The 21328-nt window shown below is 39.3% G+C and overlaps 2 protein-coding genes across 3 annotated transcripts in view; both read left to right on the top strand.

Moving 5' to 3' along the window:
• The window catches only part of Mbtps2 (membrane bound transcription factor peptidase, site 2), a 47492-nt gene that overhangs the window by 15561 nt on the left and 10603 nt on the right, over window positions 1–21328 (top strand). For both annotated transcript variants that reach the window (XM_015992159.3, XM_015992157.3), the window contains 4 exons: window positions 1590–1693; window positions 5415–5542; window positions 16969–17087; window positions 19295–19475. In XM_015992159.3, coding sequence (XP_015847645.1) covers window positions 1590–1693; window positions 5415–5542; window positions 16969–17087; window positions 19295–19475 — 532 coding nt within the window. The remainder of the gene's footprint in view (window positions 1–1589; window positions 1694–5414; window positions 5543–16968; window positions 17088–19294; window positions 19476–21328) is intronic.
• Window positions 5415–17085, top strand: Yy2 (YY2 transcription factor). The gene is made up of 3 exons (XM_015992161.3): window positions 5415–5542; window positions 9918–11831; window positions 16969–17085. The coding sequence occupies exon 2, from the start codon at window positions 9966–9968 to the stop codon at window positions 11085–11087; it is 1122 nt and encodes a 373-aa protein (XP_015847647.1). The 5' UTR covers window positions 5415–5542; window positions 9918–9965; the 3' UTR covers window positions 11088–11831; window positions 16969–17085.

Raw genomic sequence — 21328 nt, 5'->3', positions numbered from 1 at the left:
TGTAAGACTCTGTCTCCCCCCAAAAAAAAGACAAGAAAAAAATAATCATAGAACTAGAAAATACTCAGGAAGAGATATTAGATGAAAACACAAGTTTCAAAATCATGTTGATAATTACAGTATAATTTTTGAAAGTAGGTATAAAGGGGAAAGACTAGAAAGATAGGGCAAAGCATTGAGAATGGTTGTTTTCTCTTTGCAAAGTGAGCAGGATCATAGGCTTCTACTTAAGTTTTCCTGTTTAGTTTTCTTAAGGATTTATTTATTTGTATTTTATGTGTAAGATTGTTTTTGTCTGCATGTATGTACATGTGTGGACTTGGTGCTCATGGAGGCCAGAACAGTGTGTCAGATCCCCTGGACCTGTAGTTACAGTTTTGTGAGCCACTATGTGGGTGCTGGGAATTTAACCCAGCTCCCCTGCAAGAGCAGTATACTGCTCTTAACTACTGATCCATCTCTCTAGACCCCAATTTGCCTGTAGTAAGCACTTTTAGTTAGTATTCAAATGATAATTCATAAATGAAGGGATTTTCTCCAGAGAGATTTCTTTTGGGTTCTAAGTCTTACTGTGAGAAATGTGTGGTCCGTATGTTCAAGCTCTCTCCTTAACAGATACTACCTTGTTCCTGGACCTCTTGGCTCTAAGAGAATCTTACTGTTCAGCCTGGCTATAGAAAGCTTTCCTTAGGTATGCACTGATACTGATAATGCGCAACATTTTTAGAGTACATGATTATAAAACAACTCCTGCTTCTTCATCTGGCCGTGAGTCTATATTGTGTTAAGTCGTGTATCTTTGCTTCTATTTTTCTGATAGGTAAATTGATAAGGGTAAGAGGAATAAAGGGCATGGTGCACCAACACTGACCAAGCACTTTGTTGTAATACCTTCCATTACCTTTTATTACCTCTTATACCTTGTGAGTATTAAAAAGAGCCTCACTGGGAGAATGTCCTGTCTGACTCAGCACAAACTCTTGATATCTCTTAACAGTTCAAAAACAGGATTTTTGACTAATTTTTTTTTTTGAGACAGGGTCTCTCTGTGGTAGCCCTGGCCATTCTGGAACTCGCTCTGTAGACCAGGCTGACCAAGAATTCGGAGATCCACCTGCCTCTGCCTCCTGGGTGCTGGCATTAAAGGCATACACTGCTACCTCTGTCTAGGACTAAGAATTTTAAGAAGAGTTCCCAAATTGAGCATCCAACCCTTAAGGATGGCTCAACCACTGCCAGCTTCATTGTCACCCTGCTTTCCCTGGCACTCAGGGTACCCTCATTCTGTCCCATGGTGAAGTTCTTGGGAATCTAGATATGTAACTTTTTAATGCAGTCCTTCCCATTTTCTTTAAATTGATAGTAAGCCTAATTTATAGAAATTACCTAAATTAAAATAAAACAAAACATTGCTTCTTTTCCTTAGTTATGCTAGAAATAAAAATTGATCATTAATGGTCATAATGCTTTTAGATCATGGAATATTAAGTTTGGAGCTTAGACAGAGTGAAGGTCATACCTCTTGGTTTTTAAATAGGACTCTGCTGTACTCACACTGATAATCATTGCTGTGTTATGTCTGTAAACAGGTTCCTGGTATAAATTTACCTGTCAATCAGCTGACTTACTTCTTCGCTGCAGTCCTCATTAGTGGTGTTGTACATGAAATTGGACACGGTATAGCAGCTATTAGGTAATAAGATTTAACTTTCTTTTTTCTACTACATGCAAAGCAGCTTTTCATTTAAGAAGATTCATTCCTCAAATCTGGTATATTTGAGGTTTTGGATTGTTTGTTTGTTTTTTTCCTTTCGGTAGATATTACTCAATGTATGCCCTCCATTTATTATTTTGGGGCAGCGTCTCTTTTATAGAAAAAAATTAATATATTGCTGATGTGTCCTTTTAATCATGTGATCATCTGTATTCTAACTCTTTCTGTTCTTTGCTTTATGCCAGCATGATTATAATCTCAGTGCTTCAGGGGTTTTATCTAGTCTTTTTTGTTTTAAAATTATGCTTATTTATCGTATATGTATGCGCACACATGCACATGCTGTGGCATGCTTGTGGAAGTCACAGAACAACCTGTGAAAGTTGCTGTGTTCCTTCTGCCATGTGGATCCCAGAATTCCAACAGGTCACAGGATTGGCAGAAAGCTCCCTTATCCACAGAACCAGCTTGCTAACCGGTCCTCTAGTAGTCACTGAACTCAAGTCTCTGCCACTGCTCAGAATGTAGTCAGCAGGAAAGGTCTCTTTCGCCCAGGATGGCCTCAAACTCAGAGTCTTCCTGCCTCAGTCTCTGAAGTATTAGGAAAATAAATGTGTGCCACTGTACCTAGTTCTACCTTATCAACTGAAACAGTTTCCTGTTTCTGTCCCTGTCTCATGTTGGCTAGAATAAAAAGTTGGCTAGAAGTGCTGGGTTCAATGATATCTAAGCCTACCTAGCAACCCAGGTGGAAGATAGAGGATGAGACCTAGGACTGACTTTGGGAATCATGCTGTGTTGGTGGTTTTGACTACCCAAATGTATCTTTCTATTTACACCTAACTAATTAAGATGGGAAGAAGGCAAGGGTAGTCACAACTTCCCTGATACTCCATGGCAATTCCTGCCATAATAAGAAGCATGCTGACAGGTATGTTTTCTCTTTTGTATGTGTGCACCAGGGAAAAGGTAAATCACTATTCTGGAGGAGAAGACTAATCATCATTTTCCAGTTTCTTATGAACAAATCTAGCTTCTGATAATAGACATTCATCTTAACACAGCATGTTTGAACATATATGCACACTACTGGTTTAAAGAGGCAGTGTATATGAGTGTAGGGATGGGTGTATACATGTGTCACATGTGTGGAGGTAGAGAACATTTTTCAGGAATTATTTCTCTTCCTATAGGTGAGTTCCTAGACTTGAACTCAGGTTATCAGGTTTGATAGCAAGCAGCTTTATTACTGAGCAATCTCACCAGCCCTGGTTACCTCTTACAAATTTCATTTTTCCTTCCATATGTTTAGCCCTATAAACTTAAGGGTTTTACATCTAAAAACATTATTATTAATAGTTTCATAATTTACAGTATGTTTGTGAAACAGCTTGGAAAACTTTTAAAATATAATACTTTTATTTATTCTTTGAGAATTTCACATATGTGTATGATACATTTTGATCATATCCATCCCTTACTCCTTGCCTCCAACTCCTCTCAGACCCCCACATCTCCTTCTCCCCGCACCACTTAGTAAGTAACCCACTAAGTTCAGTTAGTGCTACCTGGTACATACATGGTTGTAGTGCCATCCACTGGAGCATTGGCAATCTCCCAGAAACCATCAACTGCCAATCACTCCTCAGCTGGGTGAAGTGCCTCATGAGCTCCTCCCCCAGTCATGCTATGCTGTTGACTGGTTTGATCTTGTGGTCCTATGCAGGCAACTATAGCTGTTGTGAGTTCATGAGTGTACTGGCCAAGTTACATCAGGAAGGTAGTTTGGCAGCAGTCCTTCCCAAACTCTGGTCTTACAATCTTTCTGCCTCCTCTTCTACAGTGTCTGCCTGAGCCTCGAGGGAGTGGGTGTATATCAATGTCCCATTTACAGCTGAGCACTCACAGTCACTTATTTGCTGCACTTTGACCAGTTGTGAGTCTGTTTAACTGCCATCCATTGCAAAAATTAAATAGCACAAGTGTCTCTGATAATGGTTGAGAACAGCACTAATCTATGGATATAAAGATAATTAATTCTTTAGAAGGCAATTTAATATGATATCTATTTAGCAAAACAATAATAGTAGATTCTTCCTTAGGGCCTGTGACTTCCTGTCATAGTCACTATTCTATTACTGTGAAGAGACCATGACCGATGCAACTTTTATAAAAGAAAGCATTTAGCTGGGGGCTTGCTTACAGTTTCGAGGTTTAGTCCATGATCCTTAATGGCAGGAAGCAGGAAGGCACACATGGCACTGGAGCAGTAGCTGAGAGCTCTACTTTCTGATCTGCAGGCAGAGAGAAAGAGACTGACATGGGCTTTTGAAACCTCAAAGCCCACCCCCAGTAACATACTGCCTCCAGCAAGGCCATACCTACTCCAACAACGTCACACCTCTATCCCTTCTAATCGTTTCAAACTTCAACTCCCTGGTGACTAAGCATTCAAATATATGAGCTAATGGGAGCCATCCTTATTAAACCGCCACACCTCCCCACATGTGTTTTAGCCAGGTTTACTAGTAGTAAGCATGAGTTCCCTCCTGTGGAACAGGCCTAAATCCAATCAGAAAAGTGGTTGGTTATCCACAGAACAATCTTGGCAGGTTGGTGTGTTGTTATAGCTCATAAGGTTTACAGTCCTAGCAGGCTGCATAGACTGTCTGCCACTATGAACTAGGAATTGTTTATAAATCTCATTACCAACAAAGAGTGAATTACATAGTTGTCTTGTGCATTTACTGTTCAGCTAGTACTTTCCTCATAGTACCAGTTTGGTCCTGTGAGACTATTAAATATATGTTTTTTAGAAATAAAATGGTGGGAAAACTACTCCTTTTAAGGACTATCTTACCATTAACTTTTTTTTTTTGGTGTTTTTCAAGACAGGGTTTCTCTGTGTAGTTTTGATGCCTGTCCTGGATCTCGCTCTGTAGACCAGGCTGGCCTCGAACTCACAGATCTGCCTGGCTCTGCCTCCTGAGTGCTGGGATTAAAGGCATGCGCCACCATTGCCTGGCACCATTAACTATTTTTAAATGCAGTCAACATTAGCTCAACAGAAATATACCTACATAAATCTTGAGGATTATTTATAATAACTAAGATTACAAATGTGTTTGAATCATATATTTGAGTTATTTATTCCTCCTTGTCCTTCTCTGAAAATAGTTTCTAGTACTTTATATAAATTTCTATCATTGATTTCTCATAAAATTATTAGCTATATCTTTATATTCATCAAATTTCAATTATATATTCAACAATAGCAAAATCCTAAAAATTTGGCATTTTAAGTATATTTCAGTGTTCTCTAGAGCCTAGGCCAAAACTTTATTATTTATTACACTATTTTAAAGTTATGATTATTAGTTTTTATTTTATATGTTTTACTTATTCAGGGAGATTATTTTTTATTTGAATTACAATGAATTTTAAGATTATATCATTATGCCGGGCGGTGGTGGCGCACGCCTTTAATCCCAGCACTCGGGAGGCAGAGGCAGGCGGATCTGTGAGTTTGAGGCCAGCCTGGGCTACAGAGTGAGATCCAGGAAAGGCGCAAAACTATACAAAGAAACTCTGTCTCGAAAAAGCAAAAAAAAAAAAAAAGATTACATCATTATTAACTTAACAAATACTATTATATCAGTAAATTTGTTTTCCTTACATGATTTCTTCCATGTTTTCTTAGGGAACAAGTTCGATTTAATGGCTTTGGAATTTTTCTCTTCATTATTTATCCTGGAGCATTTGTTGATCTGTTCACCGCCCATTTACAACTTATATCACCAGTCCAGCAGCTGAGGATATTCTGTGCAGGTAACAAATAGACTTCATTGTTTTTTTAAATGTTTCTGTGTTGTTTGGGTTTGGATTTTCTGTGCTTAGTGATTTTATTGAAAGTACTCTTATAAAAAATAACATTTGGTTAATAAATTTAGCTTCTTATACTACCTCAAAAACAAATTTGTTTTGTTTTGTTTTGTTTTGTTTTTGCTTGTTTTTTGAGACGGGGTTTCACTGTGTTGTACAGCCTTGGCTGTCTTGGAACTCGTTCTGTGGACCAGGCTGGCCTTGAACTCACAGAGATCCACTTGCTTCTCTCTCCTGAGTGCTGGAATTAAAGGTATGCGCCACCACCACCTGGCCAAAAGCAATTTTTTTAAACCAACATAAATTATTAAAAATTTAAATTAAAAACAGAGGAGAATGCTTTATATTTACTAAAGCAAAGGAATGGTCAAAACCTGAAACCACAACATGAAGAATGTCAACTTAGCTGAAATATACAAAGAAACGTGCAAAAGTCAAGAGAGAACATGAAAAGTCAGTCACATGATAAATCCTAATTCAAGAATGAAGAAAAGATGGTATGCAAGGATTGATGCTGAACTCTGGCACTGTTGGAGTTCAACCAGACAGAAAGACTCACCTGGAGGTATACAACATATATATATATCTCCTTTCAATTCCATAGGGAAGATTTGTTAAACAGGCCCTTCCATGGGTAATTTATTTCTCTACAAAAGCATGTCACTGTATTTCACTGGTAGGGTGCTTGCCTAGCATCTATGAGGCCCTTGGTTTGATCTCTAGCAGTACAAAAAGGCCTTAGTTAAGATTTAAAAAGTATTCCAAGTTTGTGGTGTTTAGAAAAATCTATCCAAAAATTAATCAAATATTGGAATATCAGAATAGTCTATGCAAATAATAGAAAGTCACTTAATAAGAAATAAAATCTATTATGAGAACTAATAATTGTGATTTTTATTCTGTGAAATACAAAATCAGAACACCAAGCAAAATGGATAAAGTAGAAGGACAAATATAAATATAATATATTCATCTCATAACATGGGAGATAATTATAAAGTAAAACCATGGAATCTCATAATTAGTTATATAAAAATAGGTAAGTTCGATTGTATGTTATGAACACAGGAGTCACTTTCTTTTTAAATGTCCATGATGTTGACAAACAAAAAATAAATCCATATATTCACAAATCTCAAATCTAAAGAATAATAGGAGAATTTAGAAATTTGTCTTAATCACACATTGGGTCCATTTAATTAAAAAACAATAGCTTAATGATATGATAATTATGATTAATTATTTATAGATAATAATGAGATCATTTTACTAGATACACAGTATAAAGCTTTTTACTAAAATAAAAATTCAATGCCATACACAGTTATTATAAAATTAGAAATGAAAATAAGTCAGGCAGGCAATCAACTTAAGACATATGAAGACAAGTATAAAATAGTTAAGAAATAATGGGATATGAGCTAGACAGATGGCTCAGAGTTTAAGAGAACTAGCTACTCTTGCAGAGGACCTAGCTAGCTTAGGACCTTAGATCCCAGCACCCACATGGCAGTTTACAGCCATCCTTAACTCCAGGGCCAGGGAATCTGATGAATCTTTAGACTTCCACAGACACCTGATAGGCATGTGGTGCATGTACATACATACAGGGAAAATTATCACACATAATATAAAGAAATATACAGGGAAAATTATCACATATAATATAAAGAAATAATGGGGTAATTAATAATGATACAATCAAAAAATAAGAAATTACAGAAGAGCCAGAGTGTTAAACCCAAGAGTTATTTGGAAAAAAATAAATAAAACATTAAACAACAGGGAGAAACAGCTATCGACAGAATTTATATTCAGATTGGTGAGTCATATGATTTGTGTTTTTTGTTCATGTAAAAGAAGTTTTCAGAAAATGAAGAAATATAAGAATGTGAAGATAGCTGAAATTAACTAAACAGGCTAGTTACACGAGAAGAAATTACAAAAGTTGATAAAGAATTTCCCTAAAAGTTTTATAGGTAGAATAATAAAAGCCTGAATAAAGGCCTGGTGGTGGTGGCGCATGCCTTTAATCCCAGCACTCGGGAGGCAGAGCCAGGCAGATCTCTGTGAGTTCAAGGCCAGCCTGGTCTACAAAGCAAGATCCAGGACAGGCACCAAAACTACACAGAGAAACCCTGTCTCAAAAAAAAAAACAAAAACAAACAAAAAAATCCTTAATAAATTTTTTTCTTAAAAAAGATTATAAAGTGTATGTATGCCTTGGTAGTCAAAAAATGTGTCATTTTAAACATTAAATAATTGCTGAATGTCATCATGGTAGTCCTTTTCCTTTGATATTATAGTACAATGCAGTTCTAATACCTAAAACAATGCTTATACAGTAAATATTAGTTCACTGATAATGTTTATATTGAGGCAAATATTTAGATACACACAGCAGTTAGAATGTATTGTATAAAGCTAACATTCCAAAGTACTATCATAATTCAGAAGTTTAAGTGACATGCATAGTACTCAGCAGATATTTTCAAAATAGTTCAAGCATATTTTGTAGTTTTCTCCACAGTTTTCATTCCATATATATGTATTTTATCAGAAGTAGAGTTAAAAAAAGAAAATTTAGCATAAACTTTTTCAGATCGTATACAGAAGGCAGCTAAGCTTTTCTATTGTTTTGATTGTTGTAGTTGGATTTTTGTGGAGGGTTTGGGGTTTTTTGTTTTGTTCTTTGAGACATGGTCTCACTATGTAGTCCAAGCTGGTCTTGAATGCCAGTTCCTCCTGCCTCCACCTTCAGAGACTTGAGAGTGTAGGCATATGCCCTCTAATACCTAGCAGAAATGAAGTTTTGTTAAGAAAATACAGCACTGACAGATATTTTTTGTGGTAAAGCACAAATGTCGTATATTTCAAGAAGGCAAGGATACTTTAACAGTAAATTTTGAAAATGAAAATTTACTGTCAGGGAAAATTTTCCTCATCTAAGATGTTAAGACTAAAACAAAATTAACATATTAATATTTTTTAAGTCATAGTAAAAGGAGTAGTTGGATATTTCATGTATTTATTAAATATATTAAAGGACAAAGCCAGGTAGTGGTGGTGCATGCATGACTTTAATCCCAATACTTGGGAGACAGAGACAGTCAGATCTCTGTGAATTTGAGGCCAGCCTGGTCTACAGAGCGAGATCCAGGAATCCGGGGCTACACAGAGAAACCCTGTCTCGAAAAACCAAATATATATATATATATATATATATATATATATATATATATATGGACAAGACAATCAAGTATTACTTATGGCATATATATTAGTAAGTCTTGTGGTTAAATAAGGGGAAATAAAGAATTATAAAGGGGCTGAAGTTATATAGCTCAGTGGTAGGGTACTTGTATAATATGCAGACACAAAGTGTAAAATTAAAAAGGAATAGACTTGCCGGGTGGTGGTGGCACACATCTTTAATCCCAGCACTCAGGATGCAGAGCCAAGCAGCTCTCTGTGAGTTCAAGGCCAGCCTGGTCTACAGAGCAAGATCCAGGACAGGCACCAAACCTACACAGAAAAACCCTGTCTCGAAAAAACAAAACAAAAACAAAAAAAAGAAAAAAGAAAAGAAAAAGAAAGAGACTTTTCTTTTCTCCAGATCTGATATAAGCCTGTGTGAGGGGAGTTAAGAAAATCAACTGAAATAAAATAAGGAAACTTCAGAAAAGAATCTCCTAGAAGAGAAACTTATATTCAGTCAGTAATTAGGACAGCAGGAAAGCCAATGCAGGCTCCACAAGCCCTTCAGAGGTGCACTATCATTTAGGCAGATCATTTAGGCATGCGCAGGATATGCTTCCTGGATGGTCTGTCGCAGTGCAGTGACGTATTCAGTGGCACGTCCAATGACGCATGCAGTGGCGTGTCCAACGCATGCGCATATCCTGCCGGAAACAGCACTTAACGCCTCAGACGACGGCCAGCTTTTCTCCGAAGCGCACGCTTTTCGTCCAGCTCTTGGGTTCGTTTTCTCTTGTCATTGTTGAGCTTTTGGGTTTGTTTTTTTCTTGTTGTTTTGTCGTTGTTGAGGTCTTGGGTTCGTTTTTTCTTGTTTTGTCGTTGTCGAGCACTTGGGTTCGTTTTTTCTTGTTTTGTCGAGCTCTTGGGCTCGTTTTTTCTTGTTGTTTTGTTGTTGTCGAGCTCTTGGGTTTGTTTTTCCTGTTGTTTTGTCGTTGTCAAGCTCTTGAGTTTTTGTTTTGTTTTGTTTGTTTGTTTGTTTTTGTCGTTTTGTCGTCGTTGTTCTTGTTGTTTCTAAGCACGCTAGCGCGTGCTTTTCTTTCCTGATTTTTTTTCTACTCCACAGCAATCTCCCACCTGCTTGCTACCCAGTACTGCTACGTGGGTCTCAGCCATGGCCTCAGAGAAACTTATCTGTCTCACCTCAGAAAACGCAGAGATTCCCGATGATTTTGTGGAGCTTCAGCCACTCAATGTAGAAACGGTTTCTGTGGAAACCAGTGCAATTCAAACCATCGAATTGTACGAAGACGTAGGTGTCGATTGGGCACATGGTGGCCACTACCACTCTCCTCTTATTGCTCTGCAGCCACTTGTAGGCAGTACCCTGAGTAATGGGGACCATGATCAGGAAATGGTCATCGTGCAGACACGAGAGGAGGTGGTGGGCTACCAGGACTCAGACAACCTGCTAATCAGTGCTGAATTTGAAGGCCAGATGGTTGTTCCAGTTACTAATCAAGACGACTATCTCCAGCCGACCACTGCCTCTTTGTCAGGCTTCTTGGAGGCAGAGCATGGTCAAGGTGAGCTCAGCCCCTATGAAGGGAATCTCTGTAGTTTGGCGACCATTATCGAGGCCAGTGCAGAAGAAGGGATGAACCCTGACCTGGGCGAAAAACAGTGGGAGCAGAAGCAGATAGAAATTGAAGCTCTTGCAGGAGAATTACCTTTTGCCATGTGGGAGGCTACTGAACAAGAAGATCCCATGGCCGAAGGGCAGGCTGGCGATTCACCTCCTGATTATTCTGAATACATGACGGGAAAGAAATTTCCTCCTGAAGGAATACCTGGCATTGACCTGTCTGATCCCAAACAGCTGGCAGAATTTACAAGCATGAAACCGAAAAAGCCCAAAGGAGACTTCCCAAGACCTATTGCTTGCTCTCATAAAGGCTGCGAGAAGATGTTCAAGGATAACGCCGCCATGAAAAAGCATTTGCACATCCATGGGCCTAAAGAGCACGTCTGTGCAGAATGTGGCAAAGCCTTTGTTGAGAGTTCGAAGCTGAAACGTCATCAGCTGGTTCACACTGGAGAGAAGCCCTACCAGTGTACCTTTGAAGGCTGTGGGAGACGCTTTTCCCTGGATTTCAATCTGCGCACTCATGTCCGAATTCATACTGGAGACAAGCCCTTCGTGTGCCCATTTGATGCCTGCAACAAGAAGTTCGCTCAGTCGACCAACTTGAAATCACATATTTTAACACATGTTAAGAGCAAGAATGACCATTAAAAAAAGTGAGAAGATCCTTCTGAAGCCTGGGAAGTATTTTACACTAATGTGCCTGGGAATAAATATGCCTCTTGTTTGAATAGTTCTAGAAAAGTTATTGCAGATGAATTCTACATATCTGAGGTTTATCTTTTGATAGAGTAAAAGTTAAAAGTTTTATGTTGGTAAGATGCTCTGTTTTGTGCTGCAGTGAGGTTTTTGTGAAGTTTGGTTTCAACAAGATAGACTAATTCACTAACCTCACATAGTTGCTGAAATGCCATGTGTTTTGTACTGATATTTTTTGAAGCTTGGTTTCAACAAGAGACAAATTCACAAAGCTCATATTGTTGCTAAAGATGGCCTTTGTTATTTTGCACCGGACTTTTTGAGAAGTTTGTTTTCAACAGGAGACTAAATCATGAAACTCATATTGCTAAAATATCCTATCTTCTGCAGTGGTACTTTCATGAAACTAGTTTGAACAAGAGACTGTTTCACAAACTAGATATGATAAAATGACCTGTTTTATTCTCCAGTGGTATTTTTATGAAACTTGCTTTCAACAGGAGACTAACTCATAAACCACATTGTTTCTAAAGATGGCCTGTGTTATTTTGCTCTGAAGTGTTTTGAGAAGCTCGAATTCAGCAGGAGACTAAATCACCCGCCTCTTTGTTGCTAAGATGCTGTGTTTTCTGCCGGGTGATTTTTTTGTGATTTGGTTTCAACAGGAGACTACATCATAAACCTCATATTGCTAAGGTATCCTATCTTCTTCTGAAGTATTTTTCTGAAGTTTGGTTTTAACAAGAGACGATTTCATGACCTTTATATGCTAAAATGACTGCTTTATTCTGCAGTGGTGTTTTTATGAAACTTGCTTTCAACAGGAGACTAATTCATGAACCTATTACTAAGGTGCCCTGTATTAATCAACAGTAGTGTTATTGTAAGTTGGTTTTGACAGAAGAATTCATGAACCTTACAGCATCATGTTGCCAATATGCCCTGTTTTGTTTTGCAGTGGTGTTTTTGTGAAGTTTTGTTTCAACAGGAGACTAATTCATGAGCCCCGTATTCTTGATAAGATGCTCTGTCTTATTTTGCAATGGTGCTTTTGTGAAGTTTGGTTTTGGCAGAATAACTCATAAAATTCATGTCAAATTACATGTCTTTATACAACTGTGTTAGAAATGGCACTTTTGAATTCTCATGAATAAGAAGTTTACTTACTATTACGTTTTTTTAATTGTGTATTCCAAGTGCTCATGTTTATACTTTTAGGAATATGTTTAGTAATTGTATATATGGTTTCTGTGGAGTTGATGTTTATAACAGGTAGTCTTTAAAACATGGGCAGTTTTTTTTTTGTTGTTGTTGTTTTTTGCTTTTGTTTTTCGAGACAGGGTTTCTCTGTAGCTTTGAAGCCTGTCCTGGACTAGCTCTGTAGACCAGGCTGGTCTCAAACTCACAGAGATCCACCTGCCTCTGCCTCCAGAGTGCTGGGATTACAGGCATGCGCCATCATCACTGCCCAGCACATAGGCACTTTTATACATACATATTATCCTGCTAAAGAAATGTTATAGGTTTGTTTACTGTCTTAATTTTGGCACTGTTCTTTGATGTCAAGACATTTTGTGTAAGTTTCTCTTAGCAATATTGTACAGTATAGAATATTAGATGATTTAGTCATATTAGCCAATTTAAGCATCTTTTAGTCACTTCATCCCCTCCCCTCATAGTACCTAAGGTGCTGTTGTTGAGTGTAATTTCTTTGATCAATTAAGAGTAGTGTTTGATTTTATAATATTTTGTCTTCAAATTGATTGCATGTTTGGTGTGTACTTTTGTGTGGTAGAAAAAAGCAAAAATAAAGTAACTGTTTGGAGAATTAAAAACAGCTTGCTTGTGTGAATGCGTTAGCTAGAAAATAAGGAAAGGGGAAAGTTGCTGCCATCAGGTCAGTAACAATCAGTAATGGTAATTCTAACAAAACATTTGATAGTGCACAGGACAGTCACTGGTGACAAAGAATTATCTAGCCAAACTGTCTTTTGTGTCACTATTAAAAAACTGTGCTCTGGAGAAAGCAAAAGTTTTATAAAGTATTTCAGAAGTATACTTATAAACAAAGCATTAATGGACAAGGAGTTGTTTAGATGAATGAAACATGTCTGCTTCACACACATCCATTCTCACCTTGCCATCATTGGCAAATTCAGAATTTAGAGGGTTAACAGTACCAACTGCAAGCCTGGAAGACAATTGGAAAGTATCCATAGGGTCAAAAAACCAGTGCTATTGTGTGACCCCACATTTGTTCACTTGCCTATGCCTGTTTCTGTTACTAGCAACTAATTCATACAGTATTATGAATTAGTTTGTTTGGAAGAGATTCTAGTGCATGAAATAAGGAGGGGTTTTCTTTGGTTTTGATTGTTCTGTTGTCATAGCCCAGGCTGCCTTGAAATTCACAAGGTAGTCCATGCTGGCCTGTAACTTGCAGCAATTCTTCCTCAGCTTCCCAAGTGCTGAGATTATAGGCATGACGCACCATGTATAGAATGACTTATCTTTATTTTTTAATATTCTGTCTGTTTAGTGAAGTTAGGAGAGAGGTGGGTGTGGCCATGTGCATGCTATGGCATGCATTCGAAGATCAGAAGACAACTTAAAGGAAATCTGTTGTCTTCTGCCGTGTGGGACTTGGAAATGGAGCTCGGGTCGTCAGGCTTGGCAGCAAGAACCCTTACCAATCTAGTGATAGAATTGGTCCCTTTTATTTTATTTTTTAATGAAGCTTTGAAAGTACTATAAGAAAGTGTGAGTATATTATTACAAAGTGGGAAAGATTTATTACAACAGAGCCAATGGACCATATTGGGGTTTCTGTTTGTTTGGGGTTTACTTGTTGCTGCTGTTTATTGGACCAGGGTTTGTTTCCCTATGTAGCCCAGGTTGGTCTCACTGATGACCCACCCTGCTCTGTGGACTGTTATGTTGACTCCAAGACAGCCATAGCCTTCCCTGGTTCGGTATCCCACTATTATTCTGTTTGTATCAAAAAGTGAATTGATCATATTAAAAAATAATTTACACTTAAAATAGGATGAGGTAGAATTCCCCCCATTTATGTATATATTTATTTTTAGAGCTAAAAAACTGCATTTAAAAAGTAGTTGATAAAAATATTCCTCTGGAAAGCCAGATGGTGGTGGCAGACACCTTCCTTTAATACCAGCCCTTGGGAGGCAGAGGCAGAGGCAGGTGAATCTCTGAGTTCAAGTCTAGCCTGGTCTACAGAGTGAGTTCCAGGACAGGCAGGGCTGTTACACAGAGAAACCGTGTCTCAAAAAAAAATAATAATCCCCTATATTATACAAGGAGGGAGACAGACATGATGTATGGTTCGTCAGACTTTTGTACTTCAGAGGCTGGACTCCCGTGTCGGTCTCTTGGTTGTTTTTCTGCAGGTAGATCTTTAGTTTCTTGGTCAACCACTTCAGCCTGTTTGTCCATTGCTCCCCTCTTCCCTTTCGTTTGCACTTTTTTGTCTAATGAACCATAACCTCCCCTCCCCCACACTCATCCTTTGAGGCCTATTTTGGCTTGGGGCAGGCCTTAGCAGAGTAATTGCCTGCCACCTATTGGAGCAACGCTTGGCTTTTTTACCACAGCTGCAGGCGCGCCTTCCCAGAGCCCGCCTTCCCTGGGCGCGCCTTCCCAGAGCCCGCCTTCCCTGGGCGCGCCTTCCCAGAGCCCGCCTTCCCAGGGCGCGCCTTCCCAGAGCCCGCCTTCCTTCCCCAGGGCCCCTCCTTTCTAGGGCCCCGCCTTCCCAGGGCGTGCCTTCCCAGGGCGCGCCTTCCCAGAGCCCGCCTTCCTTCCCCAGGGCCCCTCCTTTCTAGGGCCCCGCCTTCCCAGGGCGTGCCTTCCCAGGGCGTGCCTTTCCAGAGCCCGCCTTCTTTACCAGGGCCCCGCCTTCCTAAAGCCCGCCTTCCTCCCAGGGCCCCGCCTTCCTACTAGAGCCCGCCTTCCTAGGGCCCTGCCTTCCTCCCAGGGCTTGCCTTCCTAGAGCCTGCCTTTCTAGGGCCCCACCTTCCTAGTAGAGCCCGCCTTCCTAGAGCCCCGCCTTTCTAGTGTTCGCTCTGCTCTTGCACATACATACTTACTTAGATGCATAAACAGTTAAAGCAAGCTGTTTATCACAGAGCTGGTAAAATGATCGTTAATAAGGAGCTTGATAAGTAAATAGGTAGGTTTATGGGCTGGAGAAATGGCTGAGCCCTTAAAAGCATCTTCTCTTCTAGATAACCTGAGTTCAGTTCCCAGCACCCACATAGTACAGCTTGCAACCGCCTGTGGTTCCAGCTTCAGGGGATCCCATATATCTGGCTTCCACAAGTTCACACACACATAATAATTAAAAGATTAGGGGAGGAAGGTTGAGACAGGGTTTCTCTGTGTAACAGTCCTGACTGTCCTGAAACTAGCTCTGTAGACAGGGCTAGCCTCAAACTCACTGCCTCTGCCTCCTGAGTTTTGGGATTAAAGGCATGCGCCACCACTGCCCAGCTAATGAAAAGATTTTAATAATGAGTTTATAATAATTGCATTTGTACCAGATCTAAGACATGGGATTGATGAGATTGCTATAATTTTGATAGTTTTTCCATATTTGCTAACTATATTTGATAAATAATTTTATACTGAGGCATTGAGGCAACTCAGTGGATAAAGGCATTTGCTGCCAAGTCTCATGACCTGAGTTCAGTCACCAGGCCTCACATGGGAGAAGACGAAAACCTCTGACAAGTTGTACTTTGATTCCCATGTGTATGTATACTGTAGCACACATGAGCGTGCACACACTAAAATAATGTAATTTTAAATTTTTAAAATACATTTTCAAAATCTTTAGGGGTTGGGGATTTAGCTCAGTGGTAGAGTGCTTGCCTAGCAAGCGCAAGGCCCTGGGTTCAGTCCTCAGCTCCGAATTTAAAAATAAAAAATCTTTAAAAAAATTTTATTATTGTGTGTGTGTGGGGGGGGGGGGTTATGCAAGCATACACTTGAGGAGGTCAGAGACTGATGTCCATACCTTTCTGCCTCCTCCCCACCAGGTTTGGTGAGACAGTGTCTCTCACTGAACCTAGAGCTCATGGTTTTAGACTGGCTAGCCAGTGAGCCCCCAGGATCTGCCTGTCTTCACCCCCAGTGCTGAAATTACGGATAGGTTCCTCTGTGCTCAGCTGTCATGCAGATTCTAGGGATCTCAGTTCGGATTCTTTGGGGGCGGGGCGGGCGTTCGAGACAGGGTTTCTCTGTGTAGTTTTGGTGCCTGTCCTGGATCTCCCTCTGTAGACCAGGCTGGCCTCGAACTAACAGAAATCCGCCTGGCTCTGCCTCCCGAGTGCAGGGATTAAAGGCGTGCGCCACCGCTGCCCTGCTTCAGTTCGGATTCTTATGCTTGCACAGCAAGTGTTTTAACTACTGAACCATCTCCCCAGCCCTGAGAATTTTGCTTTTTAATTTCACCTTGACTTTGGTTTGTATTTACTTGAGCTTTGTATCAAAGAACATGAGCATGTTTAAATTAAGGATGTATGTGTATATTCTATAAAGAATGCATAGTTAGAAGGTGTTAGTTCTACTTATATTAAATCCTAATCTCATATAGTCTTCATAATTATAGTATTATGTACATTTCCGATTTTAGTATCTGAAATGAAGGCTGACTTAGTGAGCATATGTCTGCTGCAACAGGAAGTAGATCCTTCTGCCTCACCACTCCTGTTCTATTTATAATCTTATTGGAATGCCATGTGTTATGAAGTCAAGCAAACTATCTCATTCTTGCTACGGTTGAACTTACTACTTTGATCCTCTCTCTTTGCAGGTATATGGCATAATTTTGTCCTTGCTCTCCTTGGGATTTTAGCTCTTGTTCTCCTCCCGGTAATCCTCTTGCCATTTTACTATACTGGAGTTGGGGTACTTATCACTGAAGTCGCAGAGGTTAGTAATGGGTCACCTAGGGTGTGCTCTCAGCAGATGCTCGCTTGTAATTTTTAAAATCCCTCCAAATGCAAACACAGTGTGGGGAAATATGTTGGATATTTTTTTAATGTCATGAAAATTGTTTTTTGTTCTGAGCTAAAAAGGTAATATCAAGATTTTGTGTATGTGGTTTATTGATAAAAAGGCTTTGCTTATCTTTATTGTTTATTTTTATATTTCTGCTTTTCAACACTACTAACAAGAATAATTCAGCTAGGTTACCCAGGCAGAACATTTTGTAGGAGTTTTAAGTTATTGCCAGTTCTGTATTTTAGTAGCTACTATGATGCTGTCAAGTCTCTGTGCAGATCTTTTCAAGGGGAACATTGCCTTTGTGTATATATTTGTGACTGTGTTTATATAAAGACTTATCCTATGGTTTTGTCCACTAAGGATATAAGGAGTTTCTCTTGAATTTGTAAAAATTTTATTTATGTTTATATATGCTACACATATGTATGTGCCAGTAAAGGCCTTCTAGAAGAGGGTGTTTGATCCCCTGAAGCTGGAGTTGGAGGTGGTTGTAAGCTGCCTGACATGGATGCTGGGGACTGAACTCAGGTCCTCTGAAAGAGCAACAGTGCCCACAAAGTCTAGAAGAGTGTCTGGGATACCCTGGAGCTAGAATTAGAGCTTCTTAAGAGCCACTTTCCATGGGTACTGGGAACCGAACTCAGGTCCTTTGGAAGAACAGCTTAACTGCTGAGCCATCTCTCTTGAATTTTAATTAGCAGGTATTTTCTATGTGTTTATAATCAGTGTTCAAGTGGGTGTGTGCATGTGTGTGTGTTGATGCATGTGGAGGCCAGAGATCGACATCAGGTGTTTTCCTTAATGCTCTCCCCTAATATGCATTTATTTATTGAGACAGGGTCTCACTATGTAGCCCTAGATGTCCTAAAACTCACAATGTAGAGTGGGCTAGCTTTGAACGCTTATTTTTTTTTAAATTGTATCATTTTATATGTATGGGAGTTTTGCACATACACACACACACACATAGGAATGTGAATATGTGTACACACACACACACACACACACACACACACACACACAGAGAGAGCCATACCTCTCAGGTGCTTGCCTAGGTCCCATTGAAGCCAGAAAAGGGTTTTGGATCCCCTGGACCTGGAGTTACAAACAGTTGTGAGCCACCATGTGGGTGCTGGGAATCAAACCCTGGGTTTCCTGGAAGAACAACCAGTGCTCTAACCACTAAGCCATCTCTCGAGGTCTCCTCCTTAATATTTGAGACAGGGTCTCTAACTTAGCCTAGAGCTCACCCATTTGACTATGCTGGCTGGCCAGCAAGCTGCAGGGATCTTACTGTCTGCTTCCGCAGGTATAAACCACTCTGTGTTTTTGTGTGGGGGTGAGTTCTGGGGATCCCCACTCAGGTCCTCATGCTTGCCCAGCAAGCACTTATCAACAGCTGCCTCCTTGGCTCCTGTTTCTGTTCATTGTGTTGTTGTTTTTTTTTTTTTAATTTTGTTTTCCCCCTAAAGGCTCGCACAGATTTTTCTTTTCTTTTTTACAATGTATTTATTTTGAGACAGGGTCTGACTGTGTAGCCCTCGCTTTCCCCAGTGCTGAGATTACAGGTGTATGCCACCACACCCAGCTTATTTATTTATTTTTAGAGTGACAGAATTTGTTTATATTTATTAGGTACACATTTATTCTGCTTTGGTTCTTTTTAATTTAAAAAATACTATTCTTTGACAAGTTCATATAATGTATTTTGGTTATATTCACTCTTCCCCTTAACTCTTCCCAGATCTACCCCCATCTCCCTGTCACCACCCCCAAACTTCATGTCTTCCCCCCCCATGCGCACTTCTTAATCAGAGGAATGCAATTAAAATTGTTTGACTATAAATTTTGGATTTAGAGATGAATTATTTTATGCATTATTCAAAATATTCTACTTTGAAGAAAACTCCAAGCTGAATGGAAAGGAATAGGAGAGTGGAGAGGGTTGTTTGAGGGAGTTGAGGGAGGGGTGAATAAGTTCAAAATACGTTGTGTGAAATTCTCAAAGAACTAATAAAAATGTTAAAAAGTAGTCTACTTTTAATTAGTGCAGTGTCTATTATTATGGTTAGTTTAGATTGACTATAGCTTGCTATTGTACATTGTTTGGTTTGATTTTCCTTCTTCCCAAGGATTCACCTGCCATTGGACCCCGAGGCCTTTTTGTGGGAGACCTTGTCACTCATCTTCAGGATTGTCCTGTTACTAACGTGCAAGATTGGAATGAATGTTTAGATACCATTGCATATGAGCCCCAAATTGGTTACTGTATAAGTGCATCAACGTTACAACAATTAAGCTTCCCAGTTAGAGGTGTGTGCATTTTCTCAATATAACATAATGCTTCAGGTACCAGTCCCTTCCATTACTGACCCTAAGACCTATTGATTTATTTTGTTTCAATTGTTTTAAAGCAAGGTATTAAAATAAATAGGCCCAAACTAATAGATATTCTTCTTGGTATGCTGGGTATTTGTTTCCTGTATTATATATTGTTGAACTTCTAATTTCTTTTATACTATTATATTTGACTTTTAGAACTCAGAACACTTTTGTTCAGGCTGAGTGTGTAACTCAAGTGATAGAAGATTTGTATAACCTGTGCAAGGACCCGAGTTCCATCTCTAGTACCACAGAAAAATAATAATTTTAAAAATGTGTAAAATCAGCTGGATGTGGTGGTGAACGCCTTTAATCCTAGCACTTGGGAGGCAGAGGCAGGAGGATCTCTGAGTTCAAAGCCAGCCTGGTCTACAGAGTGAGTTCCAGCACAGCTAGGGCTACAGAGAGAGAAACCCTGTCTCACAATAAAAACAAACAAACAAAAATGTGTCAAATCAATATCCATGCTCAACAGTATGGACTCTGGGTGTGTAGCTCAGTAGTAGAGTGTTTGCCTGCCTTTGCAGGAGGCCCAAGGTTCAATCCCCACTACAACCAAAAATCAAAACAACCATCAACTGTAATTAATTAACCACATTTTAGTAAATACACCAGTGTAGTATATTTTCACATGTGTAGACACATAATTGTATCTAAATTTAAGTCTAAATTTTAAGCATTTAAAACATTTTTGAGATTATAATATACTTACATTTCTCTCTTCCCCTTTCTTCTCTCAAAACCATCCCATATACCCCTTCCCACTCTCCTTCAAATTCATGGCCTCTTTTTTCACTGTTATTGCATGCATAGATGTATAATTATATAATATATATTCTTAAGTATAACCTGTTCGGTCCGTATAATGTTACGTGCATGTTTTTAGTGCTGATCATTCAGCACTGGACAACCTATTGATGTGCTCTTCCTGGGGGAGATCATCTCTTCTGCTCCCAGCTATGTCTAATATTGTAAACATAACAAGAAGCAATTCTTGCCAGAAGCATTTTTTTCCTTTGGTGCTAGATAAACACTGAGTTAAACCTGTATATGCTGTTGTATGATCAGATAAAGAACTAATAGCTAACAACCAAGGAAATAAGATCAACGCATAAGCATTCTTTTTTGTTTGTTTGATTTTTGAGACAGGGTTTCTCTGTCTAACAGCCCTAGCTATCTTAGAACTCACTAGGTAGACCAGGCTGGGAACTCACAGAGATCCACCTGCTTCTGTGTTCTGAGTGCTGGGATTAAAGGTGTGCACCACCACTGCCTGGCTGCATAACAGTAATTCTGTAATAATACACAGACATGCAATAAGGAAAAATTACAACAAATCCAAAGAAATTGGCAAAGACAAAGCCCTCTGCACATTTAAAAGAGTCCCTTCCAAGCCAGGTGATGGTGCACGCCTTTAATCCCAGCACTTGGGAAGCAGAGGCAGGTGGATCTCTTAAAAAAAAATCCCTTCCTTTTTCTCACTAAAATATACCTAAACAGAAGCAGTTCTAGTAGCCATGTATGGATGCTAACATGTCCAAACCTATCTGGGGTAGTGTTCTTTAGTGTGTTTTGTTTAGCAGAAACCTTTAGAGAAGGTTGTCTCAACTTCCAAAAAGACCTGGGAAGTAGGTTTGTTGGCCTGTGCGGCAGATGAGAAGGCTAAACTCTGAAAAGGTCACCTCCCAGATCCTTTTCAGATTTAATCTTCCATATATCCATGAGCCTTTTATTATAAAACATTTTCTTTATTTCTGCATTTATTTACTGTGTGCATATATGTG

Source organism: Peromyscus maniculatus, chromosome X (assembly GCF_049852395.1).
Source record: "Peromyscus maniculatus bairdii isolate BWxNUB_F1_BW_parent chromosome X, HU_Pman_BW_mat_3.1, whole genome shotgun sequence".
NCBI lineage: Eukaryota > Metazoa > Chordata > Mammalia > Rodentia > Cricetidae > Peromyscus > Peromyscus maniculatus.
This window is presented reverse-complemented; position numbering and strand designations above follow the sequence as displayed.

Bases quoted from the DNA above. Each gene is read 5' to 3' on its own strand.
- Yy2 (XM_015992161.3), top strand. From the start codon at position 9,966: ATGGCCTCAGAGAAACTTATCTGTCTCACCTCAGAAAACGCAGAGATT.